The 26,700-nt window shown below is 38.5% G+C and overlaps 2 protein-coding genes across 3 annotated transcripts in view; both read left to right on the top strand.

Annotated features, from left to right (window-relative positions):
* LOC102127478 (amphiphysin) overlaps positions 1-26,700 on the top strand; it is a 246,419-nt gene that overhangs the window by 198,142 nt on the left and 21,577 nt on the right. Inside the window, exons 13-17 of one of the 2 annotated variants that reach the window (XM_005549757.4) lie at positions 302-325; positions 2,346-2,369; positions 5,224-5,256; positions 9,776-9,832; positions 14,235-14,360. In XM_005549757.4, the coding sequence (XP_005549814.1) occupies positions 302-325; positions 2,346-2,369; positions 5,224-5,256; positions 9,776-9,832; positions 14,235-14,360 (264 nt within the window). The remainder of the gene's footprint in view (positions 1-301; positions 326-2,345; positions 2,370-5,223; positions 5,257-9,775; positions 9,833-14,234; positions 14,361-26,700) is intronic. The other variant, XM_005549758.4, reaches the window with a different exon arrangement.
* Positions 2,345-5,178, top strand: LOC135964401 (uncharacterized). Its single transcript, XM_045389031.3, has one exon. The coding sequence runs from the start codon at positions 2,683-2,685 to the stop codon at positions 4,408-4,410; it is 1,728 nt and encodes a 575-aa protein (XP_045244966.2). The 5' UTR covers positions 2,345-2,682; the 3' UTR covers positions 4,411-5,178.

Below are 26,700 nucleotides of genomic sequence, written 5' to 3' on the forward strand. Positions count from 1 at the left end.
TGCTATCCAAAGCTAAATGCCATTTAAGCTTATATTAAGTATAATAAAATTATGTAAAATTTAAAATGTGCTTTTGTTACCCTAGCACATTTCAAGTGCTCAATAGCCACATGTGACCAGGGCTACCGTACTGGATAAGTACAGATATGGATCATTTCCATCACCAAAAAAAAGTTCTATTGAACAGTGCCGTACGAAATGCTTAAAAAATGCTTATAATTTCAAGAACTTTTGTCATGTCAGCTTTTTTTTACATTTTAGATTTGTATAACTAACAATATTTTTGTTTATTTGCTTTCAGACATTGCCCTGGGACCTATGGACGGTAAGCCACTAATAACTCTGTTTTCATGTATCTTGATCCCCAGAAATTTGGAAACCTTGTTATATTTTATTTCATTTGCAACAGAAAGAAGACTCATACAATTTAATGATGATGTAGACCCCTAGGGTGGTCATTAGGCCACTGAAAGTCTTGAGCATTATGAGAACCTGAAGATGATGGTGAAGGAAGAGTACAGTGGACCAGATTCCTGGATGAATAATGGTCAATAATTTGAATAATGGTCAATAAATTGGCCCTTTGTTTCTTTCTGTGGTGGTTGATGGCAAAAGGAGCTATTGTAGTGAAGGACACACACACTTAAATAGAAGACAAGGAAAGTGTGAATGAGAAAATGGAAGAGATGGGCTACTTGGCACATGGAATCATTTTTTAAAAATTATTATATTTAATGAAGCTTGAGTTAATAAGAACTTGAGCTTTACAGCCAGATGGCCCTGGATTTTAGTCCAAACTCTTCTACTTATAACCTTGAGACTTTGGGCAATTTCTAAAACTCTCTAAGCATCATTTTTTCTCATTTGTAAAATAAGGGTAACAATGCCTACCTCAGAAGGTTGTGTGAGGTTTAAATAAGATAATTGTAGAGTATGTAGCCTGGTGTCTGGTATGTGTCAATAAAAGGTAGATATTATTATTGATGTTTATTCAGCTAATCTGACGTGTAAGGATAACTACTCCATAATTTAGACTTGGGAAAGTGTCACAAACAGAGCTTTGTGGTGGTCTCATTGGTGCTGTGAAATTAGGTGACTGGTCACACACCTCTACAGCCTCATATCCCTTGCAGCAGAGTCTTTGTTTTAGAAAAGCCCTGGTGATGTGGTCTTAAGAACCCAACTTAAGTTGTATGTTTTCTTCTTTTATAGTGAGGCAAAAAAAGGAAAGTTTAATAGATCTAGCTATTCCTGGGCAATGCCACTTCTGGATTGACTTTGCCACTTTCTTTCTCACTTCAAAACAAAAAGATGTCTGTCCCTTCTTTCTGCAGTTGCAGGGCTTATACTGCAGTCTTTAAGATCCTTGGATCATCAAGGAAGGTGCTCAAGAAGAGAGATTAAAAATGTCGATTGAAACCACCAATGACTAAGTTATATCTTTTCTAGTGAAAAGTTTTACTCATATATTCACAAAAAGGCATGCATGGATTGATGCTCAAGTCATTTGAATTCTAACTTCAACTCTGTGTTAATTTTCTTGGAGATTAAAAAGACAATGCTTTTTTTTTTTTTTTTGTTATTCCAATATTTATATCTTTAGTGGAACTGTAACACATTTTCCTTCCCTAGCTGGGAGGGTATGGAGAGGGTGAAGGTATCATCTAGAAACAGCTATTGAACATTTCAGAGGACAAACTTGCTAGGAATGGTACCAATAACAAGAATGCAAAACAACAGCTTTCTGAACATAATTGCTCACAGCTATTAATCGTCTCAACTTTGCAAGATTTTTTTGTTATGTGGAGAAAATGGCTGCTAATTTGGAGGAATGACATCAAGAGAACTCTCCAGGCAGTCACACTGGTTAATATCAGACCATTCTCCATCTAAACATCCACCTCAAAGACAGAGCCAAGTATAGGATGAGTTTGGGGAATATTTTCTTCTGATACTGTGTCAGAGTGTGTGCTACTGTGTAATTTCTTGACCTTGAGTGCTTGATCTTATTCCGATGTTCTCAAACTTGCTTATGTGTTTGAAGCTTTACATTTCAGAGTCTGCTAAAGCAGAAGTCATGTACTGGCCATAAAACATCCTTGTTGATGCTACAAAATGACAGAGGCTTTCTTTGGGTTTTAGTTGTACCTTTTCTACAGTGGTCTTAAACAATTTTGGAACAAAAATCATTCCCATCACAAAACAAGTTGTAAAGTTTGTTCCTAAGCCAGTAAAAGCTATAGCCTTCAGCAGAATGTTGACTCTAGACACCATAGGATTAGTGTTAGTGTGTTAGTGAATTTTCTTCTCTTGCCTTATTGTTACTATTTTCTTTACCTATACAGACAAGCGCTGATTTGGTACAGCCGGTAGGTAAATATCCAGAACATTCTGGATTTTTTTGGTATTTGATATGCATTACATACATAGCATATTTTCTAGAGTGAACTGTTTCCCCATGTCATTGCTAGTCATAGATTTAAACCTTAAGCCAATGAATGTAATCACTTTCCAATTTGGTTTTACTGGTGCTACCTGCCTGAAGAGCTTTGTGTTTCTCATCAAATCTTGCCATGATCTGTTTCATCTTTTGTTTTTGTTTTTGTTTTTGTTTTTTCCTTTGCTCTTCTGCATACTTTAAAGACTGACTCTTCAGAAAGTCTTTCCTTGTGTAACCTGATCATGGAGGAAACTCCAGACAGTGGGTTGGCCGAAGAAATTCAAAGATCTCAAAATGATATAGGTGCATTTACTTGGGGCCCTGACGCTAGTACAGACAGGGTCAGCCAGGAAATTACCTCAGGCGGGTTTGGAGAAGACTCTGCATGTCTCTCCGAAGCAGAGCAAGACATAAGATTATCCACCAGGCTGCTTTCGTCTGCTGACTGGCCCACTGTAGCTGAACAGGGTGAGCATGCCCCGGGGCCAGCCCTTCCAGGTGGAAATGAACAACTGCCCCCAAAGCCTGCGCCTGAGGCTGGAGTTACCTTTGCTCCTTGTGTGGAGATGGAGCAGCCGTATGACCCACTTGACTCAGACATGCCAGCCATGGACACAGCTGGCCTGTTCAAAGAAAGTCATGAAGATGTGAAGAAGTCAGATGAAGAGGAAGAGAAACAGAAGATAGAAGATTCTCTGTGGGCAGGTGTGGAGACATGTCAAAAGGTAGACACTGGAGCTATTGATATCAAGACACTAGAAGGTACAGAGGAATTTGAAGAGAAAGCATGTGAAAGGACAGGAAACAGAGTGGTAGATCTTAATACCATAGGAAAGGAAGCACATAAGACCTTAAAAATTAATGAAGTGGAAACTAGAAAAGATGTAAGAGCAGGGTATAAGGAAAGTATAAACACCAATGAAAATTATTTTGAGAAAACTGACCTATTAGAAAAGGACATGGAAAGAGGAGATATGGCAAAAGAACTTAGTGACAGAGACCAAGGTCTACATGATGGAATTCAAAAGGTAATCAAAAATTGTGAGATGATAGGCGGCTTTGGAGCCAAACCTGCCAATCACCCAGATATCTTGAATCCATCTCTCCAGACCTACTCTGTATCTAAGATTAAAGATGGCAGCCCTGAGGGATGGGATTTCACTAGAGAAGACATAAAGAAAAATGCAATAGACACTCCCAACCATGATATGATATATTACCCAGCACAAGACAGTACAGATGCTGAAGAAACTCAGTGTGAGACTGTGTTAAATGCTCTTGTAGGTGACAGTGATAAAAATCAGGCTGTTTTATCAATAAAACTTGAAGTAGAAGCTCAGTCTAGGACTGACCTTAATTATTATCTGGGAAGGGATGCAAACAGAAGAGATTTATGTTCATGTAAGGCAGAAAGTTCACTAATAGAAGGGTCTGAAAGAACAGTAACTGAGAACTGTAGTCATACTGTTAACTTGCCAAGAATTGCAGAGATAGACTCTTGGGGAACAGATCCAGGTCAAATCTGGCAGCCAAGCTTGGATTCAGCATTGAATAATTTGGATATAACAGGATTCTCTGGTATACCAGATGGCCAAGCAAGTGGATTTGCCAATTGTCTGGATTCTATTAACCATGGGCCTATCAGAGATACAGAAGGCTTAGATAATAGCTGGACACATTTAGATGTAGTTGAGCACAAGGAAGAACTGGAGGTGGACTTACTAGCAGGTGTATGTAGGAAACAAGCCATTGCTAGCTGCTGGGAACAAAGCCAGGAGATAGCAAGACCATTGATTTTGGGGACCTCCCGGAATGCTAGCACTGAGAGTTCTGCTAGTTCCCGAGACCAGGACATCAACAACTCAGATTTATCTGAAGATGAAATTGCTAACCAGAGATATGGATTGTTGTACCAAGAAATAGAGGCTGACAAAGACGAGGTACTTACCCTGGTCTGTAGCATAGACTAGCCAAAAACTTCTGTAGGTTCTGTTTTTCCTCATGTCTCTCACCTACTTCATTATCCATCACTATCTTCTAGGAGGCCTAATCTCTCTAACAGATTGTCATGTACTTCTTGAAATCTGTGCAAACCGAACACAAATAGGTTGACCAAAAAAAAAAAAAAAGGCAGCAGCATCAACAACAACAAAAAACCCAACAACATAGGCACATACACACACAATGCAGAATGATTGTGTTGGGAATTAATGAGAATCTATGTTACCATTTCATTTTCTGAGTTGATTCTCTCTACTTTCACTTTTACTATTCAAGAACTAAAAATGTGCTAAACCAAGAGCAGCACAGACTAATTTACTGTTCCTAAAATGGTTCTGCTCCAATAAGAACACATGAAATGTTTCAACCCAGGCCCACTGAAACTGTAAAATATCATAATTGCTGTTCATCAAAATGATGCATTGTAGAAACACTGGAAAAGCTTCTTCCAGATTCTATCAATGGCCTGAAAACAAGCACCTTAACTCCTAATGGCCTTTTTCCGGAATCATCTTCTCATAGAGAAAGTGGGTTTGGGTCGGCACCAAGCAGTAATGCAGCAGCAATCATTGTAAAATTAACCTTTCTTTTTTTGTCAGCCTATTTAAAATCATGCAGTGTGGCCTTTTGCATTTCCTAAGTTATTTCATGCACAGCAACCTTTTGTATGATTTTAAAACTTGTGATAGTCTTTACTTTCCAACTTGTCTAATGGATATTTACTGGTCCTACAAAAATGATAATGAAAAAAATAACACAATCTGATTTTCGTTTCTGTTTAGGCTTCTGGTGGTTCATTTAATGGATTCACACAGGTAAGGAATCTATTTTGTTACAAGATCCATCTGCTGAGCATGATGCACATTTTTTTCAATGTGGTTTGGTTCTCTGTGCCACTAATACAGCATAATGATTAAGAATGTCAGCACAAAATTGGACCCCACTACTTACAAACTGAGTAATGGAAACAGAATAGTAGCAACAATGTATGATTATTGTGAAGATTAAATGAGATATGCAACAGAGTGTTTAGCCCAGCAGGCTAGCACACACTAAGTTCTCCCTGACTTTAGGTTAGCTTTTATTAATATGATTAGCTATACCATGGGCTTCTACCTTCTACCGATTCCTCTACTAGAAATGAGAAGTTGTTCTGATCTGAGAGATCCACTGGATTCAGCTGTTCTAAAGAAGAGCTAGGATTGTTTTGAACTAATGAGATGGATCTTTAGAAAATGTGAGAGGGTTTTAGGAGCTTCCTTCTAGAGATTCCTATAGGAACCCCACTGCACAGAGCCTTGCCTCTTCAGCAGTTCTCCAGGAAGGATCTGTTGGAAGCTCAGAAACCATATGCTGGTTGTGTCCAATAAGGCAGTATTTTCCTTGGGAGTCTGTGAAAGAGAAACCACAAGATGAATTGTCCCATTAGGACAGTGTATGTGTATGTCCCAACAGGTAGGCAGGTGTAACATATGTAAAAGGCTGGCCACATGGCTCTCAGGCTCCTGGATCAGTTCGGACAACCTCTTCAACGGAGACCTCAAACAGGCTCGTCTGTGATGCCTGCTTTGTCTCAGAATGTCAGACGTGAACAGTTTCTAATAATTTAGCACTTAGAATTCTCTAAATACATATTCACAATATATTCATAAATAGAATTCGCTATTTAAAGGTTTCATTATTTTTCCATGTTACCTATAAAAAGATAAAAACTCACTGATATTCCTACATCCAAATACAGATACACACAAACACAAAGAGAGATGTTAATGCATCTCTTCCATCTTCAGATAATTCTTTTGAAAGTTTATCATAGGCATTGTCATAAATTTCTCATTCTTTTCAGGTTTGTATTTCTATCAGAGTTATGAATGCACATAATTTTAAAAGTAACAACTTTTATAAGGGCTTTTATTTTAAAACTTCAGACCATCATACACTCCCTTCATTTCCTTTTCTTAGAGGTGAATAGTTTCACTTCCTTCAACAAATTCTGTTTCCGCCCTATATGTGTGCATGGGTTTCTTATTATGCTGCTTTTTGATTTCTAAAGTATTATCTATTGACTCATCCCTCTGGAAGGCGAAGACTTAAAGTATTTTCCACCTCCTACCCACCCAATTCGCCCCCTCTTCTGCTTCCTGCCCTTCCTCTGATAGAGTTCCATCAGAGCCATCCAGGCAATCTGTGGTAATGGAACAGTGATGAAAATGCTATTAGTAGCCAAGTCATGAAGTTCACATTTTGTTTCATGCCAATTTTTTTGTTTTCCTTTGTGGTTATAATTGTGGGTCTTATTTATTTGCCTGTTGGTTGATCCACTTAGTTTTCTAGGTACTTATCGCATATTCAACCCCATACTCTGTAGTTATATAAATCTCCTATTCTGCTGAAAACATTAGACATTCGATCAGTTTCATCTTCTTGAAGAAATTGCCTATCTGTCCTCCTGGGCTGCTCTGGTCTGAACCTGGTACCCTATGCCTGTGACTTGCTGCAGAGCTGTTCTCTGGCTCTTCCATCCTGTTGATCATGGGAGCTACCTTCACCTCTCTCTCCTGTCCTTCCACTGTTTTCTGATGCAAGTTTCCTCATTTGTGGTTTAATCATTCACTTGGGTGGAGCACAACCTCCAGTAGCTTTCTGAAAAAAGTGTACACGGAAGGTGAATATTTGTGACCTTACCCATCTGAACATGTCCTACGTATATATTAATATAATGGACTGCTAGTTTGGGTATTATATTTGAAGCTGTAAATCATTTTCCCTTAGAATTTTAAAGCCATCACTCCACTCAATCCTACCACCTAGTGTTGCCTTCAAGAAATTGTAATTTTGAGTCTTGATATTTTGTAAGAAACCTTCTTCCCACTCCTCATTCTTTCTCTCTCTCTCCCTCCTCCTACCTCTTTCATCTTCCTTTTCTCTCTTTCTCTGTGGAACTTTGTAGCATCTTCTTTTTACTTCAGTGTTTCTGAAATGTTTCAATGATGGGCTATGGTCTGAGTCTCTTTTCATCCACTGTATAAGCCTTTTTAATCTCAAAATTTATGGGTTTTGATTTGGGAGAATTGTAAAAAAATAATCATGGCTTTATCTTTTTTTTCCTTTGTTCTCTCATTCCATAACACTTCTCTTTTTCATATGTTAACTTCCTGACTAGTATTCTATTATTTTTTCTTTGCTGTTTCCTTTTCTCTGTTGTCTTTCTCTACTTTCTCTGTTTGCCAATTATTCTAACAGGTTTTTCACCCCTATAATTTTTTCAATTTCCAATAACTCTTTTTATTTACTGCATATTTATTTTCCAACAGCATCTTCTTCTTGTGTCATGAATGATTCTCTTCCTTTATATCTCTAAAATATTAATAATCAGTTTTGATTTTTTTTTTTTGCAAAGTCTTTGTTTCTTCCACTTGCTTTCTATTCCATTTCCCTCTTTTGTATTTGAGACTTATCAAATGTTTGGTGATCTTGACTGAATACTCATATTTAAAAGTGGGAATCTGAAAAGCTGACTGGAAAGTTGTACAGGTAGATAGAGTTCATTGACTGTGGGCATTGTTGCAGGACTTTCTGGCTCATCTTTTCTGTTGGCGAGCCACTGAGGTCAGATTCTTTAGGCATTTTTTTTTTTTTTTTCGTTTGGGCTGGCCAGATTTCCCAAGGAAGATTTATTTTGTCTCCTGTCTGCAAAGTTCAGGTCTGACTACTAGTGTAATGGAGGTGATTGGGGAAAAAATGGGAGCAGAGTAGTGAGAGAGGGGTGCATGGTCTCAGTATTTATTATGTAAATACTCAGTGCTTCTACCTTCCTGATGTGCCTGTGTGTTCCCCAGTCCAGGGACCCTGTTTCAGCCTCTGTATAATTAATCTCAAGTCTTCTGCTAGGGTAGGCAAGGATGTTGCTTGGTGTTCTTAGTAGGTAAGAATATCTTGAGGTCTGACAACTTTGTAATAGACTTTTACAAAGTCTATTACATTTACAAAGTCTATTATATTTTTCTGTTGTTATCACCGCCCTCACTCCTGTTTCCTGTGGCTCTTTATGCTTCTAATTCTTCATCACTGGGAGTTCTAAGGAACAAATCAGACTGATTTTCAGCATTTCTAACATCACCTTAGGATACAGATTTCTCTGATCCACCAAGTTACTACTCTTTCATCTGCTTTCCAATTGCAACATTTTGTTGTTTCTGTCTTTCTTCTCATTCTTTTCGTTCTTACAGGTTTATGCCTTTAAAAAAATCCCTTTATTGTTGTTTAGTTTGGATTCAGGAGGTAACAGAGGTAACTGCATGTGTTCAAAACACCATCTTCATCCAAAAGTCACTGACTCATCTTTTCTGTTAGGCGTCCCCTGGATGTCATTTCTTCAGGCATTTTGTTTTTTCCCTTGAGCTAGCAGATTTCCCAGGAAAGGCAATTGGGTCTCCTGTTTGGAGGGTGCAAGCCTGGCTACCAATGTAATGAGAGATGAAGGTTCCTTTAGAGGTTAATTTTCCTTTAGATTTCCTTCAGCTTGATTTGTTTAGGTCAATGAACATATTTTATGAAATTTTAACATGTGGCTCATACATAACCCATTAGAAAGAACACTTAAGTAATATAGTGAGATTGAATTCACAACATTTAAAAAGTTTGAATTTTGGAACTTCAACCACTAACTTCTGATTTGGTATCAACAGCCAGAAGAGAAGCTGTGGACTAAAGATGCCCCTGAAGCCAGTGGCCTCTGTTTAATGACTCTCGTAGTATTCTGCTAGCAGAGACTTATATTAAAACTTACTTTTGCATGTTTTGACTTAATGATTTAAAATAAAAGGGGACTTTAACATGTTTAAAATAATATTTATTGAGGCCAGGCATGGTGGCTGCCATCTCTAATCCTAGTACTCTGGGAGGCCAAGCTGGCAGATTGCTTGAGCTGAGAAATTCAAGACCAGCTTGGGCAACATGATGAAACCCTGTCTATACAAAAAAAAAAAAAAAAAAATACAAAAATTAGCCAGGCGTGGTGATGTGCACCTGTACTTCTAGCTACTCAGGAGGTTGAGGTGGATCACCTGAGCCCAGGGAGGTGGAAAATGCAGTGAGCATGATCATACCACTATACTCCAGCCTGGAGGACAGAGGAGACCCTTTCTCCAAAAAAAAAAGAAAAAAAAAAGAAAAAAAAAATTAGAGTCTATATATATGTGTGTGTGTGTGTGTGTGTGTGTGTATGTATATATATATATATATATAGAGAGAGAGAGAGAGAGAGAGAGAATTGATGGTAGCTAATTTAAATATCTTTTCAAAACATCTTCTATTTTTATCCTTGATTGTCAGCCCCAGGATACTTCATTATTCGCAATGCAGACAGACCAGAGTATGATCTGCAACTTGGTAAGTTGATTTGGGTTTGTGCTCTCGGGAGGTTGTTAGTTATCCCTGCATCTAGAGTTTTAATATCCAGAATGTGGTTTCTGGATCCTGTGCTTTTCTAGAAGACAGGAGAGAACGTGTCTGTAAAACCTCAGTGTGACTTTGCATTTAGTTATTTCTATTCACACAGGCACAGTCATTCCAGCAAAAACCAGTCTCCTAATTATGAACCCCAGCAGAACACAGTGAATCCATTAAGGATATGTATATTTCCATATGAATATAACTTAAGCTCCAGTATTTAAAGTGAAATTGCCTCAAGAATCCATGTTTCAAAAGAAATCCTTGTTTGTTTCTTGAACCTGAAACTACCCCATTTCTCATCTCATCCCTCCACTCTGTGAGAGGTAGAAAGCAGTAATGCATAGTAGAGTTGTGATTTCTAATTTGATACCAAATGAGAGGAGAGACAAAAGCTTAGTTAGGGGATGAGTAAGAAATAGAAATAGTTACTCCTGGTGTTAGAGGAGATTCTTAAAAGATCAGTGTTGCAGTTACGATGGAAAACGTTTTTAGCAACAGCTTAAAGCTTACTAGTAAAGATGAATGAAGAGACCTTAAGAGATGTCGCTTTTGAGCATGTCATTGCTACATTTCAGAGGATTTGGGCTCTTTGAGGACTAGGTCATGAGGGTTATTTGTAGCACTGTGGTTTTCTTATGGGAGTAGTGCATACTTATCCCAGCTTCTGCCTTTCATATTGGATACTTGGAATTAAGATTAAATACAATGAATTTTTTAAAACTATTTTATTTGTAAGTAAGGAATTCTGTTCTGGAGGGTTTGTCTTCAAGGCTGGTTTGATATATTTTCAAAGGCAGGTGTGTCTCTCATACCTTGTCAATAGATTGTCACGCTTTTGCCTTTTGGACAACCAGCTGAAAGACAGAGTCTCTCTGGCCTGCAAATAAATATTTAAATGTTTCAAATACAAATTATACTTGTGTTAGTCATGGAGCCAGTGAAACTCATTCTTCATGTTCATTGGTGATTCTCCAGCTGGGTGATGGAGATGGAGAATGGAATTTTTAATTATCAACCGTGAATGGTTTATGAGAAATGGAGAAATACCAGTATAAAAGGAAAGGCAATTGGTTATAATTAAGCTCACACCTACTACACTGATGCAAAACATTCAGGTCTAGAATTCAGTGGTTTTTAAGTTTTGGTGAGCCTTTCCATATCATCCCTGGCTGGTCCTAGGAGCTTCCATGCTTGTCTTTCTCTTCTCTTTGTATGTATTCTCTGAAGCAGACATCTTGCCCCTTCTTTCCATGGGGAACTTAGCTTTGTCATGTTCAGCATTGCAAATGCTGCTAACATTGGCCCTGCCCTCTGATCTAGGAAATCACAGTGAACCGATGTCTCCCAGTGAGTCCTGATTGTACACGATCTTCCCAGGAGCAAGAAAACTTCCCAGTGTTTGGCTCATTGACTATTCTGAGCGAAGTAGGAGATGAAGTTGATAATCAGCTGTACATCTCCCAGTCTGCATCATACAGCCCCACAGGACATCTTTTGAGTATAGGTTTAAACCCTTTTGAATCAGCAACTCTTGCTCAGAGCTCAGAGCTGCCTCTAAAGCCCTCTGCAGTTCTCACTAAATTAGCTCTCTCAGGATTGGAGAAACTGGATACAAGGCCACATTGGATGTGACTAGACTTCTGCCCCTGCTCTCCCAACCCATCTCCTTTTCCTCTGTGTTGACCCGCCTTTCATCTTATCACAAAGGATACCAGAAAAGGTGCTGCAAGGCTATACTCCTTATTTTATTCTAAAGGAAGAATTCGTTTATGGTCCTCAGAGTTCAACCATTGTGGTATCTACTGCCACCAATATCTGTAAAGGATGCACCTCTTCTCTGAAGGTGTAATGACTGCTACTGAAACAAACAATAGGAAATCATTCTCAGCACTCCAAAATAGGTGTGGCAGGGGATCAGCCTATTTGCAATGTCTCTCGAGGGAGACATCTTATAGAAAAAAATGGTGAAGGTAGGGCACAATTCCCACAGGACTATATTGAATCTCTCCACAAGAGGTTGCTCACATTTTATCTTAGTTTTTCCCTCTTTCTTGACAAAACACTTATAATTTTGCATTATCTTGGAAAAGAAAGGTGGCTTCTATTTCTAAATTTAGGTAGCTGATTTTATATACAACCAGGCTTCATTGTTACTCATCATTTAGTGAGTTATACTATCCTCCTGGAATTTAGGTTAAGTTGTAATGCCTTATTGTGAAATTTCATGTGTTATTGTCGTATGTGAAACATCTTGTGACTTGTGGGGACATAAGCAATCCTATGTTCTCCTGATACTAGACCACAGTCACACTGTCAAATTTCAACAAGCAAATGCAATTAGACTCATTTATAGAATCACCCTAGCTATTTATTCTTGCCTTATAAAAAATGTCAGAATTTCTTGAGACTTCTAAGAAACCTAGACTCTGATGCAAATATTTTTTGCATTTTGAGATATCTTTGCATTTTGTAAAATACATGATGATATATTTCTTTGACTCATGTTTTAAAACATCTCTTGGCTTCTCATCTGGCTTCAATCTAACTTCTTCCGTAGCATAGACTCAGCTTGCAGTGAACAGCATCTACTTGTGGATTTCTTGGTGTTTTCTCAAATTGCCCTTTTATCCTTCATTGTGAAGGTCATTTGATACCAGGCTGTCATAGCAAATCACCTTGACTTCCTAAATGGTAAGATCATTCCCTGAGCGCTTACAGTATCTGTTTGCTGTTATGAAAACTTGTTCCATTATGAAGATAATTCTTTTCGAACAATAAAAGTGAAGTATTTTTCCATAAAGGACTCCTGAGAGCATATTCGTGTGAATTTTATCTCATTCTTTCCTAAAAATTATGTCAGGCCACCTCTTACAGCTTAAAAAAGTCCATAAAAAATCAAATGTCTATACACCTGTCTACCAGTCCTTTGAATTTATTATGCCCTTTGAAAAGAATGGTCGTGTGATCCTGGCATGCATAAAAATGGAATGATTTGGTGGGAGACATAAGACAAATAGTTTGTGCGTTTGTCCAACACTAGGCTATTCATATTCATTTTGTGTTACCTCAGCATAACTTTTCCATCACTTCTCTGGGGAACTTGCCATGTGCACTGACTCAGATAAATGTACAGGGCAAATAGAGGTGGGTTTTGATTGCTTATGGTGAGTTGGATAGAAGTTGCTGATTTCTCCAATCACAGCATTAATTAGAGACTTCTTACTCCACTGGGAAATCACTTTTCAGCTTTTTTTTTTTTACAGTTTAAGTGTTCTGATGATAGAAAAGGATCTTATGAGCCCTCTAATGGCCATCCATTTAGTGAAAGAATCACGCTAGATAAATATGTGTATTTATATTAATAAGAATGGAAAAAGAAGGAATGTTTTCAGTAGTTGTAGTGACATGCACTGGCTGTGGTGCTTTTAATGGCTTGTTGTTAGTTGATATCGCTAATTTTAAAACTAAAAAGGCCTTGATCTAAGAGATGCCAGAAGCCTGATTTAGCATATATGTAATTGAAATCAGGATGATGTTTATGTGTTGTGTTGGGACAAAAAGACCTCACCCCGCCTACACAATTCAGGGGGTGTAATTGAACCACATGGAGAATACTGCCCTGTGGTTCTTTAAACAACTATTATGTGAAGTAAATGCATTACTAAGGATTTTGTCGGAGGGAGAAAGGGAACAAGGAACTGAACAGGAATTTACAACAAGGCAGTAAAGTATCTATGATTGTGGTAGCGAGTAGCCAGGTAGCTGGTTCTGTTCCTCCCAGCCTTGGAAGTGGAACACTAGCATCGTGGTGACCTGTTGAGTCAAATGAATGCATTTTAGTCTGACTATTAGAATGACTCTTTGATTTTTTTGGTGCAATGCATATTCATAAAACTGAAAGGCCCTGGAACTGTGTGCCCTGCGATTTCTTCCTTACTCCTTCCCACTGGCAAATAATTGTGGGTCCTCCTAGAATTCTCTCTCTCTCTCTCTCTCTGGAAAATAGCAGAACCTTTTATAGCTATCATAGGTAAGTAGGTATTCAAAATGTTGCAAGTAAGTAAAATGGGTAGGTAAAACTTGGTAAGTCTTGCCTGACTTCAAGGGAAATGACAGTCTTGATGATGGTAAAGCAGAAGTTTAATAAGATTTTATTTCTAGTCTTTTCCGTTCTCTAAAAGCCTATGATGTCAAACAGGGGGCTTTTCTCCAGCACGGATTTCATGAAGCTAGTTGCCTGTGGGATGACAAAGAAAATCTTAATTGTCCAGTATTCTGTAATGTTATCTATTTACCTGTTGAATCTTTTTCCTCTAACCCTCAAAACAAACACTCCAAGGCTGAATCTGAACAGGCTCCACCCACAGAGCCAAAAGCAGAGGAGCCCCTGGCTGCTGTCACACCTGCCGTTGGGCTGGACCTTGGAATGGACACTCGGGCTGAGGAGCCAGTGGAGGAGGCAGTGGTGAGCGCTACCTCCCTCTCACCCTCGATCTGCCTCGCTGCCACAGCCATGCTCATCTCATGACCCCATGCATCACTCTCATCTTTGCCTCACTTGGGCCAAACATGCTCCATATCTATTGTAGCTCCCAGGTTCAAATAGCCTTCATTCCTGTTCTCTTTCATTTTTTAATGACTGATCTTACGATCTAAAGAAAACTGTGCACAGCCACAGGTTTAGCACAGTAGAAGGGTTGTAGAACTTGCAAGTAATCAGAACTGTTAATGCTTTGTTCTATCTGTGACAGCTGGAGACGTACCTTTATTAGGGATGTGACAAACAGAATAATAACTTTGTTCATTGTGTGTACATATTGATTACTTACAATGTTCATTTTGTAGGTTGTTTAAGGTCCAATGAGGTGCTGAAATCCCCTATCACAACTCCATGAATCTATAAGGTTTCACCATTTGCTCACAATTAAGTCTGCTGATGACTCTTATAATAATATGGACCTTGAGGATGTTGTGTTTCTGTGGTGGGATGGAGATCCATTTGTCTGCCTGGAAACCTGCTCTTACCCTAATCCATGCAGCCATAAAGAACACCACATTGCAAACTGGGCTGAGCTCTGATATGTACCAAGTAGAATTGGACATTGTAATACCCATGAAAGTGTAGAGTACAAAATACCCATGGTGAGTGAAAAGTCATTTATTTATGAAATGAAGAAAAATGTCTTCCAACAATTTCAATCAGGGTACCATTTACTACAGCCTTCATAGACTGTACAAATAGGAAAACCAACTTCTCTATTACCAAAAATAACATTCCCTAGATTAGATACCTAGAGAAATAAGGCTTACTTCATGTCGTTGGTGCCTTAAGTCATTTTACAGGGAAAATGGTAGGTCATCTGTCACATCAACAGTTTATTAATCAAGTAGAAAAATAAATAATAGTGCAAGATAGTAATGGAACTACTTAAAGTGGGACTGAATCTCTCCTAGAGGCGTTGCTTGCAGGGACTTTAGACCAGGGAGTGCTGTGTCCAGGGCCGCTCCCAGATTCGCTGGAGATTTCAGCAAGTCCATGCAGACAGTGCTTTTTCATTTGGTGTCCAATGGTGATCTGTCTACTCACCTTAGCTTTAAGATTATTTAAATAACAAAGGAAGGGAAAAATAGAATTTAATTTTTCACTACTGTTATAATTAAGAAGATAATTGATTTTTAAAGGAATGTGGATGATGCCAGGGAGTTAAAAAGATATTGATTTAGGTTTTGAGGGAAATCGTTTCAATTCTGAAAAGCTCTCATCAAATCCCTATTTTGAACAGCAGAACCAACTTCACCTTCACCAATGTTTTAAAACTAGTTCATTGATTTTATGCCCAAGACTATTCAGTGTAAGGCTTAATGCCATCATGCCCATGTGTTTGAGCACGGGCAGCATTGGATGTTGTGCGATAGATTGGAAATGTGGAATAGACGAGCTACTGTGTTCAATACAGGCTGAACGTTGATTCTCCATGACCCCTTCTAAGAATGCCATGTCCATATACCTTCCACACCCCCATCCTCATTTCAACAAACCAATCTAAGAAGGCTTTTGTTTTTTTCAGAATCCAGGTTTATGGTTTTCCAGTGGACAATATTAGTGGCCACAAATTATTAAGTACCTACTATGTAATAGCTAATATATATGCATATGTTTGATAATTGTTTAAACTAAGGGTAATATGAAAAATATTCAACACCCTGTGGCACAGGCACCAACCGTCACTCAAACCGGCTTCCCTCATGTTGGGTAAGCAGCTCTTTGGAAGAATGCTTCATTCTGAAAATACCTTTTCTCCTAAAGCTCATAGGTGAACTGTAAAGAATCAAAAATTGTGATTCCTTATGAAATATAAGGCAATTTACAGTCTTATGAAGGATTTAGGCACCTCCTGAGATCCACAGGTGATGCAAGAATCGCAGGTGCAGAGCTCGCAGTGTGATCCACGCTTTCCACAGAGAAAAAATTCAAGTTCATTTCTCCATATGGACTGAAAAATAACAGTAACAATGTTAACTAAGAGGAGACAGTTTACAGCAATTCAGTTTGCCTAATGCTCATCAGTAGTGGCTGCCTTCCATGTTTTTAACATGGACATACTTGGATGAAATCAATTCTTCCCGTCATTCTCCCTTCTCCTTAGGAAAACAGAATCAGATAAAATGTATTTTTGTTTCCTAAAGTAGATTTATAGCTTGTTCCTTCTGGTAGTAATAATCTAACATAATATTAGGGTTATATTTCTCTGGAGAAGTGTCTATTAGGTTGCTAGATATGTGATATTAATTGTAAAAACAAAAATCCCCATTGTGTCCCTAGCATTAATTAATAGGCTGGTTGTGGTTGTCATTAGTCAGCATTGAGTTGACATGACCTTTTGAGGTAATCCCTTTCGCTGCTGAAATGTCACCATAATTATTAGTTCAGGTTTTGACAAAATGCATTTCATCTGAGATGAAGTTTGTGATTGTTCTGTTGTTTTTTTTTTTTTTTTAAGAGGCAAGTATAATTTCAAACATGGGAAATTTTAACAGTGTTTTCCAAAGGGCTTTTAAGAAAAGTTTAATTATTACATTTTAGTTTGTTGTTTTATTTCTCATATAGCTAGTATTGTTGATGGTTTTTTCCAATAATATCAAATTTTACTAGCATGTCTACAGGATGCATTTACAAAAACAACACTGTTGTCTTTCCTTTTCCAGATGTTTCTATGTTATGTAAATAATGAAAATATTTGTTAGAAAAAAATGATTTGGGGCCGGGTGCGGTGGTTCACGCCTGTAATCCCAGCACTTTGGGAGGGTGAGGTGGGCAAATCACGTGAGGTCAGGAGTTCAAGACCAGCCTGGCCAACATGGTGAAACCCCATCTCTACAAAAATACAAAAATTAGCCTGGCATGATGGCGGGTGCCTGTAATCCCAGCTACTTGGGAGGCTGAGGCAGGAGAATCGCTTGAACCCGGGCGGCAGAGGTTGCAGTGAGCTGAGATCTTAACCATTGCACTCCAACCAGGGTGACAGACTGAGACTCTGTCTCAAAAAAAAAAAAAAAAGTTCAATACGATTTCAATTCATTTCAATGTATTTTAGAGAATTAGGTTGAAAAGCAGGTAAAGATGAGCACAGAGTCAATTCATAATGAATTATTTGGTTACAATTAATTATGGTTAAATTTTTACCCACATTTGTTCCATTTATTTCTAGAGAGGCCCCTTCTAATTTTCTCTAAATTTCTGTCAGTGCCTGTATTTTGCTTAAATTATGTGAATTATACCACTGTTGGTTTTTTTTGCCTATTATTTTTTCAAAATAATGCCATGTAATTAAATTTAGAGTTAGTATAGTTTTTAAAACATATAAATGTAAGAAAGACTGGTAAAGACATTTTTAAAATTGTTGGGGAATCCTGGATTATGAAACATTATTGACCCATTATTCTGGGGACAACTTTGGTTTTTGCTGTGTTTTGTTTTTTAAAAACTTTACCACTTAACTGGTCAAGACCAATTTAAACCAACAAATATATACATATCAGAATTGCCAGACTATAGTCTATCAGCTTCATCTTGCTAGGAATATTTCTGTCTGAACAGAATGCATGTGTTCACTTCCTCTTTTACTCAGTTGACAGATATATTTGAGTCCTCTGTAGGTGTCAGGCTCTGTTCTGGATCTGGAGAATACAGGGATGCGATAAATAGATATGGCTCCTGCCTCCTAGTTTCCACAGACTGGTGGTTGAGATGCACGTTACACGGAGGTTGAGGTGTCCTTCAGTGACATTCATGTTCGTGGGAAACAGCATTTGGGTTTTCTCCTTTTGCAGGGTAAACATGAGAGCTAGCGTTTCCCCTGTGCCTCTAGATGTCATCTCCCAGTAAGTCAGAGGAAGACATTGAAGATCAGAGGAAGCCAGGGAGCTTGAATTATTGCCTGCCTTATAAATATAGAATGATCTTCCAACTCCAAGTGCTCATACTGAAGCATGCTTTAAGATGTCAACAAACATACGTATGTATATATTTTTCCTTTTTTTATGAGAACCTTGGAGATGGATGTTCCTATTTACATTTCGTAGAAAAAAAATCACAGAATTGGTTGTTTTCTGAGTTTGACTGTATTCCCATTAGCAAATAGTTACATTTTCAGGGCCCCTCAAGCTAAACAAGTGTCTGTTTCTCTCTTGTTCACGATACCAAGCACACAGCAGAGTATATAATACATGCCCATCAAATTCTAAGTCATTGAGTTGTTAATTGGTTGACACTGTAGTCTTGGGGTCCTTAAAGGGGCTGCAGTTTGATTTCTTAAAGTACTAATATTTATATGGTCGTTTTCCTTGTCTTTTTTTTTCATTCAGACATTTTGGCTTTTTTATATTTAGGAAAAGCAAGCCAGTTATGATGATCAAAAGCAATGTCAGTTTTTTCATTCTGCCCCACAGCTCTGTGACACCTAAGCCCCACTTACCTCAAATATAAAATGGAGTTAATAATAATCACCTTAAAAGTTTTCTATGAGGGCTTAGAAATAATACATATTGTCAGTTTCAGCATCTGTCATGCAGAAGTTATTAATGACAGTTTGGTGATATCATTATTGTTACCATCCTCATGAAAAGTTGTTGAGAAGGAAATAAGCAGAAGCAGGGGAAATATGTACTCTGGGGAGGAGAAAGCAGCAGAGGCAAAGGATAACAGCCCCCTCTTCCAGTGTTGCCTCGTGTCAGAAATGGCAAAGGATCCAGTCCCTGCTAGATCTCCATCAACACAAATTTCCATGTGGTTTCCAAACAAGCTGTGTCCCATCAAAATTCTTTGTCCTTTCTAAGAAGACTTTCTGTTTTCTAGGCACCTTCATACTCAGTGAATGAATAGGGATTTTTTCTATCTTCATTGCCAAGGAGATGTGAGTATTCAGAGAACTGGCAGTGCCCTCTCAGCTGCGTCCTCTTTCAATGTGGTTGTAGAAGGAAAAAGAAGGGCAGATGATCTATAAATATGATACATCCAAATCCGATACAAGTAACTGAACTTAGATCTTTCTCTCTGTCTTTGCAGGAAGTCATAGGGAAGAGATAAAGTTAGCCAAGAATAAAGTGAAAGTAACAACACGGTGATCAGTTCCCCCAAACTCACAGAGCAGGTTGATCTGGATTGGTAGGTGGCCATCTCTGATGTTTTGAGATGTGGCTGATATTAAGTATTCATTAACCACCTACCAACTGCTAGTAGCAGCATACACACACCATTTTCCCTGCCTTCTGGAGTGTGATTTCCAAAGCCCTATTGCAGACAGGCCCAAGTGAGACTTTTGAAATGTCATTGTTTATTCAGAGTGTGGTTATAAATCTATGTGAACATGAACTCAGGATTCAGGTTGTTCTTCCACTATTGAGGAGCCATTTTTAGGTGATAGATGCCCAGTGGCTTTTAAGTATTACTTTTGGCATGTACTTTTCTTCTGAGGTGAAATTCACATAAAATAAAATTAACCATTTTCAAGTGAGCAATTAAGTGGCACTTAGTACATTCACAGTGTTGTACAATCATCACCTCTATCTCGTTCCAAAACATTTTCATCACTTCAAATCACAGCCCCATAGCCATTAAGCAGTGACTCCCATCTTCCCCTCCCCAGGCCCTTGGTACCTGCCAATCTGCTATGAATTTATCTAACTAGAGAGCTGATATAAATGGAACCAGACAACACATGAGTATAAGATGATTTTGTGTCTGCCTTGGTGTATACTTTTTGTCACATACTAACTCTAGAGCTTTAGCTTGATATATTTAATGTGACTTGTTATCATTAGCTTCAGGATAAGAAACTCTTATTCTCTCTTCTGAATATGTATTGGACCCAGTTCATAATCCCTCATTGAAACGATTCCTGGTCATCAACACAATTGGGTAGCCCATGTAAGACCAGACCCATTCAGAGGTTAAAAAGACAACTCTGTTGAGATAATAAGGCCCCACCCCAATATGAAGCCCAATCCCACTCCAGAAATCAGAATTTAGACCTACAAGAGCCTTACAGATGTGTTCTACCTACTGGCTCACCCCTCTTCGCCTACCGGTGGCAGTGCTGGGATTTGTTTAGTCCATGGATAATGTGGAACCAACCCCCCAGACCATGTGTGCTGAGTTCTCGTCCGCTTCTTGCCTGTTCCTATTCTGTCCATCCCTCATCTCCAGGAGTGAAAAGCCCTTGCATGAATCCCTCCTGCTAGCCCTCCAGAGACATGAGCTGGAACCCTAAATATGATCAGGAAAAAGTGCTTGATTTGAGATCAGAGATCCCTTCCTTTTCTCTGGCCAGTTGCCTTTTGTTCCAGCATCAGTGCCCAAGCAGCTCAGATACTGCCTTTAAGGACTACTGTGTGTGTCCTGAAGTGAAGGAGTATGATCGAAGAGAGTAAGGTGATAGTAAAGAAGGCCATACTGTGATAAGAGATACTAGGGAGCACTAGCATTGTCATGCATTCTCTCACAGCAGTCCCATGAAATAGGATTATTTAGGCATCAGGATCCCCATTTTACAGATTAAGAAAACGGACACGGAGAGATTATTTGCTTAACCAAGATCGCACACCTACAAAGTAGTGACCTGTGATTCAAAACCTGCTCTTTTAATCCATGGCTGTCCATCTCCTGACTACTCCAGGTGCTTTTAAAAAGAGCGGGTTTTATAAAAATATATTATCAACACATTTCATATCACGTCTAACTAAAGCCATTAGGTTCACAACTTAGGGTCCAAGCTGACACAAATACTTCCTACAACGAATGCTTAGACTTGATACATGTTCCTGGTTTGTGGTTGAGGAGTTGAACTGAAACAGAAACTCTGTGTAGCCTCAACCTTGAGCTTCTCAGAGGTAATGTATATTCTAATTCTCCACTTTGGCTGCAAAGCAATTTCAGAGGGGATGTATTTGAAAGACCCTGAATTAGGAATATGGGGGAACTGACTCCATGGCCAACCAGTGAGGTGGCCTTGGGGAAATAATTTTACCCTCCATGCCAGTTTTCTCATCCTCCTTTAAGAGCATTGTACACGATAACCTCTTCCTGCTCCCCAAAATCAAAATGTATTACTTTAAAAATTCATTGTAGTAACAATTCCTTGTAGTAACAAGAGCACCCTGTGTTTATGGCTTTTTTCCAGCCTCTGTTTGCTAGGCCTTTGGGATGACATATCATTGCGGAGTGGCTTTTACTTACTAATGCCATGGCCAGTTCAAAGGCTGTGAACTCAAAGGTTGGCAGTCAGGCCTTCCAAGTGTGACTTTCAGCTGCCTACCCCTCCTCAAGCTTCAGGCCCCACACTGCCATCTGGGTTGGGTCCCAGGTTGCACAGTGAGATATATGTCGTGCTTTACAGGGTCAGGTTTGGGAGTTTTGCCAACAAAGTGTAATGACATTCAGGTGATTTGCAGATCACTGTTTATCAGTCTAGTCTCCGGATGTGTCTGGCAGCCTTCCTTCTGCCTTCTGCCAACCTGAGCCTGGGCCTGCTTAGGAGAAGGCAGTTTGAGCGGTAACAGCAGGCACTTTACATACCATTCAAAGATGACATAGCCAGCCATGGGAAAATGCTTATTGTACCATGAAAGTGTCTTCCTTAAGCAACCTCTTTAACAAACTATTTGCAATCCCTGTTGAAGCTGTCCATGGTGACTGCTCCAAAAACTAGTGTGTGCTCATTTCCTCGTCTCTGAGAGAGAACAATCCATGGTATTTACATTTGCATTAAAAGATAAGTCCCCTTTTCCTATCCACTTGTCCCCTACATGTTGCAGATAAATCACTAATTAAAACTTTAAATACTGATCTGTATTATTATTGGATATTCTGACACAAACTTAAAGGCCAAATTAACCAAAATGTGTTAACTTTGAGATCTCTGTAGAAGACTTTAATTTTTAAAGAAAGTGATGGAGCTAGTTCTAACAGACATTGCCATGGCAACAGTGCTGCCTGCAGTTGAGTTGCTCTGGGACCCAGCTGCTGAGGGTTCATGATGGGACTGCAGGCAATACCTGGAGAGCAGACTGAAAAAGATGATTGAGCTGAACGTTGTGAGGGGGACACCACTAAATTCCTTTATTAGAAAGGAAGCACATAAATATGTCAAATGAAATTTGCGATACCAAGTGCCAGCTTTGAAAGGAACACTACTGGGGACACGGGGTACCATGAGAGAGCTTGCCCCTGCAGTCACACCGAAGGAAAATTATGACCCAGATTGTTTTAAATATAGTTCACGCAAAGAGATTTACCAGTCACCAGCCCGTGCCATAGTTCAGTCATCTTCTATTTGGGGCCATAATGATGATCTGGAGACTCTACCTACCTCTTGGGCTTTTCTTTAAAATGGATTCTGAAGAAAATGCTGTATTTTCATTAAAATGCCAAGGATCTTCAGACAAGTCAAGAGCTCAAGTTGGATCTAGAATTAGAGATAGTCAAGACAAGGCAATGGTGCCCTGCAGCCAGGATTCCCACCGTATTTGTCTTCCTTTGTTACTTTTCCCCATGAGTTTACACAGCCAGGCCCAAAGGGACTTCCTCCAGCTCCATAGTGAATTAGTGGAAGAGTCAAAACTAAAACCCAGTCTCCAGTCTATCTCTAGTGCTGCTTCTACTTTATAATAGTTCCTCCCTTGTAAAATGAGAACATTAGGCCCTGTGGTCCTTCCAGCCATGGGATCAGATTAATCTCTAACTTGTGAACATACTTATAAACGAAAGGCAAAATGTCCAACTTCTAAATGTTCTCAGTTGTAGTTCTGTAGTGCAATGGATCAATTGGTCATCTTTTCCACTTTTCCAGCCTGTACATACCTTAACGATGAAATCTACAGGACGAAATGAAATCTACAGGACAACTACAGGACAAAATAATGTAGAACAATAATGTAGGCAAAAGTAATGTAGAGAAATTCTATCAAACCAACCTCTTCTTGATATCTTTTTATTGCATAATTCACTATTGATTAAGAGGGATTTTGTGATATGTTTGCTTTGGTGCCCGGGTAGTATGTGTGCATGAATAAAGAAAAAATTTATAATCTATGCATCTCACTTTAAAGAGTAGCATTCCAACAACTTAAGTGAATGTATCAACTGTTTATAAGAATACACTCACATTCTTTGTCAGACATTACTTGGGAACCAAAAATTATTTAGGAAGTCTCAGAATTTCTGTGGAACTCCCTGACTTGAGAGGTGTGTGGTCTTCTTGGTTATGGGATGGTGTGAGAAAATACAGAGTTTAGAGTTAGACAAACTGTTTCAGTCCTTGTTTCTGAGTGTAAGATAATGTTGTTGGTGAACAGAGATAATTTGACTTCCTCTTTTCCAATTTGGATGCCTTTTATTTCTTTCTCCTGCCTGATTGCTCTGGCTAGGATTTCCAGTACTTTTTTGAATAGGAGTGGGGAGAGTAGACATCCTTGTCTTGTTCTAGTTCATAGGAGGAATGCTTTCAACTTTTTCCCATTCAATACAATGTTGGCTGTGAGTTTGTCATAGATGGTTCTTATTATTTTAAGGTATGTTTCTATGATGCCTGCTTTGTTGGGAGTTTTTATGATGAAGGGATGTCAGATATGTTAAAAAAAATTTTGCATCTATTGAGGTGATCATTGGTTTTTGTTTTAAATTCTGTCTATACGGTGAATCACATTTCTTGATTTATGTGTGTTGAACAATCCTTGAATCCCTGAAGTAAAACTCATCTGATCATGGTGGATTATGTCTTTGATAGGCTGTGAGATTCAGCTGCTAGTATTTGGTTGAGGATTTTTGCATCTATGTTCACCAAGAATGTTGGTCTATAGTTTTCTTTCTTTGTTATGTCCTTGCCAGATTTTGGTATCAGAATGACACTGGTTTTGTAGAATGAAGTAGGGAGGAATCCCTCCTCGTTGATTTTTTTTTTTTTTTTGGAATAGTTTTAGTAAAATTGTTACTAGGTCATCTTTGTACATCTGGTGAAATTCTACTGTGAATTCGATCTGATACTGGGCCTTTTTTGTTGGTGGTAGATTTTTTATTACTGATGCAATTTCATTACTCATTATTGTCTGTTGAGGTTTTCTGCTTCTTCCTGGTTCAATCTTGGTAGGTTTTATGTTTCTAGGAATGTATTCATTTCCTTTAGGTTTTCTAATTTGTACGCAGAGATATTCATAATAGTGTCTGATGACCTTTTGTATTTCTGTGGTATCAGTTGTAATGTCATGTTTATCATTTCTGATTATATTTATTGAATCATCCTTTTTGGTTAATCTAGTTAGCAGTTGTATAGTCAGGGTTCTACAGAGAGACAGAGCCCATTGGGGAGATATCTATCTATCTATCTGGAGAGAGAGAGAGAGAGAGAGAGAGAGAGAGAGAGAGAGAGTTTCCCTAACAGAATCTTATCTCTCTGTCTGTCTCTCTATATATAGATATAGACATAGATAGATAGAGAAGACATCTCTCTCTCTATATATATATATATATGGAGAGAGAGAGAGAGACAGAGACAGAGAGAGAGGAGTTTACTAGGGAAAATTGGCTTATGCAATTACAAGGTGAAGTCCTACGACTGGCCACCTGCAAAGCTGGGCACAGAGAGAAACCAGTAGCATGGCTCAGTCTAAGTCTGAAAGCTTCAAACCAGGGAAGCTGACAATGCACCTCTGTGTGACACCAAAGGCCTGAGAGCCCACAAGAGGCCACTGGTGTAAGTCAGTCCAAAGGCCGAAAAACCTTGAGTCTGATATTCAAGGGCAATAGGAGAGAAAGCAAGCATCCAGCATGAGAGAGAGAGAGGGAAGACTTAGAGCAAGCAAGCTTATCCCCCTCTTCTACATGGTGGTCCAGCCATCCTGGCAGCTGATTGGATGGTGCCCGTTCACAGTGAGGAGGGGTCTTCCCTCTCCCAGTCCACTGACTCAAATGTGAGTCTCCTCTGGCAACAACCTCTCAGACACACCTAGAAACAATACTTCACCAACCATCTAGGCATCCCTCAATCCAGTCAAGTTGACACCTAATATTAATTATTAAGGCAGTCTATAAATTGTATTTATCCTTTTAAATAACCAACTGGCTGTTTTGTTGATCCTTCATAAGATTTTTTTTTTTTTAAATTTTCAATTGCATTTAGTTCTGCTCTGATCTTTGTTATGTCTTTTCTTCTGCTAGCTTTAGGTTTGGTTTTTCTTATTTTTCTAGTTCCTTGATATGACGTTAGATTGTTAATTTGAGATCTTTATATCTTTTTGGTGTAGGTATTTAACAGTATAAACTTTCCTCTTAGCATTGCTTTTGCTGTATGCCAGAAGTTTTGATATGTTGTATCTCTGTTTTCATTTGTTTCAATTTTTTTATTTTTACCTTAATTTCTTATTTACTCAAAAGTTATTCAGGAGCAAGTTGTTTAATTCCCAAATACTTGTGTGGTTTTTAGAGTTTCTCTTGGTATTTATTTTTAATTTTATTCCACTGTGGTCTGAGAAGTTGCTTGGTATGATTTCAGGGTTTTGGATTTATTGAGACTTGCTTTATGGCTAAGCATATGGTTGATTTCAGAGAATGTTCCATGTACAGATTAAAAAAAAATGTACATTCTGCAGTTTCTGAGTGGAATGTTCTATAGATATCTATTAAGTCCATTTGGTCAAAAGTACATTTATGTCCAGAGTTTCTTCTTTAGTTTTCTGCCTTGGTCATCAATCTGGTGCTATCAATGGGGTATTGAAGTCCTCCATTATTACTGTAGTGATGGCTATCTCTTTTCTCAGGGCTAGTAGCATTTGTTTTATAAATCTGGGTGCTCTGGTGTTGGATATATATACACACACACACATATATATATATACACACATATATATGCACATTTATATATATATTTTTATATATATATAAAATAGCTAAATCTTGTTGAATTGAACTCTTGTTATGACATAATGCTGTCTTTGTCTTTCTTTTTAATGTTATTGGCTTAAAGTCTGTTTTATCTCATATAAGGATAGCAACTCCTGCTCTTTTTGTTTCCAGTTACATAATACGTCATTTCCAGCCCCTTTACTTGGAGCCTGTGGGTGTCATTACATGTTAGATGGGTGTCTTGTAGGCAGCAGGTGGCTGGGTTTGGGTTTTGTTTTTCTTAATCCAATTTTCCAATCTGTAAGTGGAACATTAAGGCTATTTATGCTCAAGTTTAATATTGACATGTGAGATTTTGTTTCTATCATAGTGTTATCAGCTAGTTGCATTACAATCTCAGTTGTGTAATTGC

The sequence above is a fragment of the Macaca fascicularis genome, chromosome 3 (genome assembly GCF_037993035.2).
Source record: "Macaca fascicularis isolate 582-1 chromosome 3, T2T-MFA8v1.1".
NCBI lineage: Eukaryota > Metazoa > Chordata > Mammalia > Primates > Cercopithecidae > Macaca > Macaca fascicularis.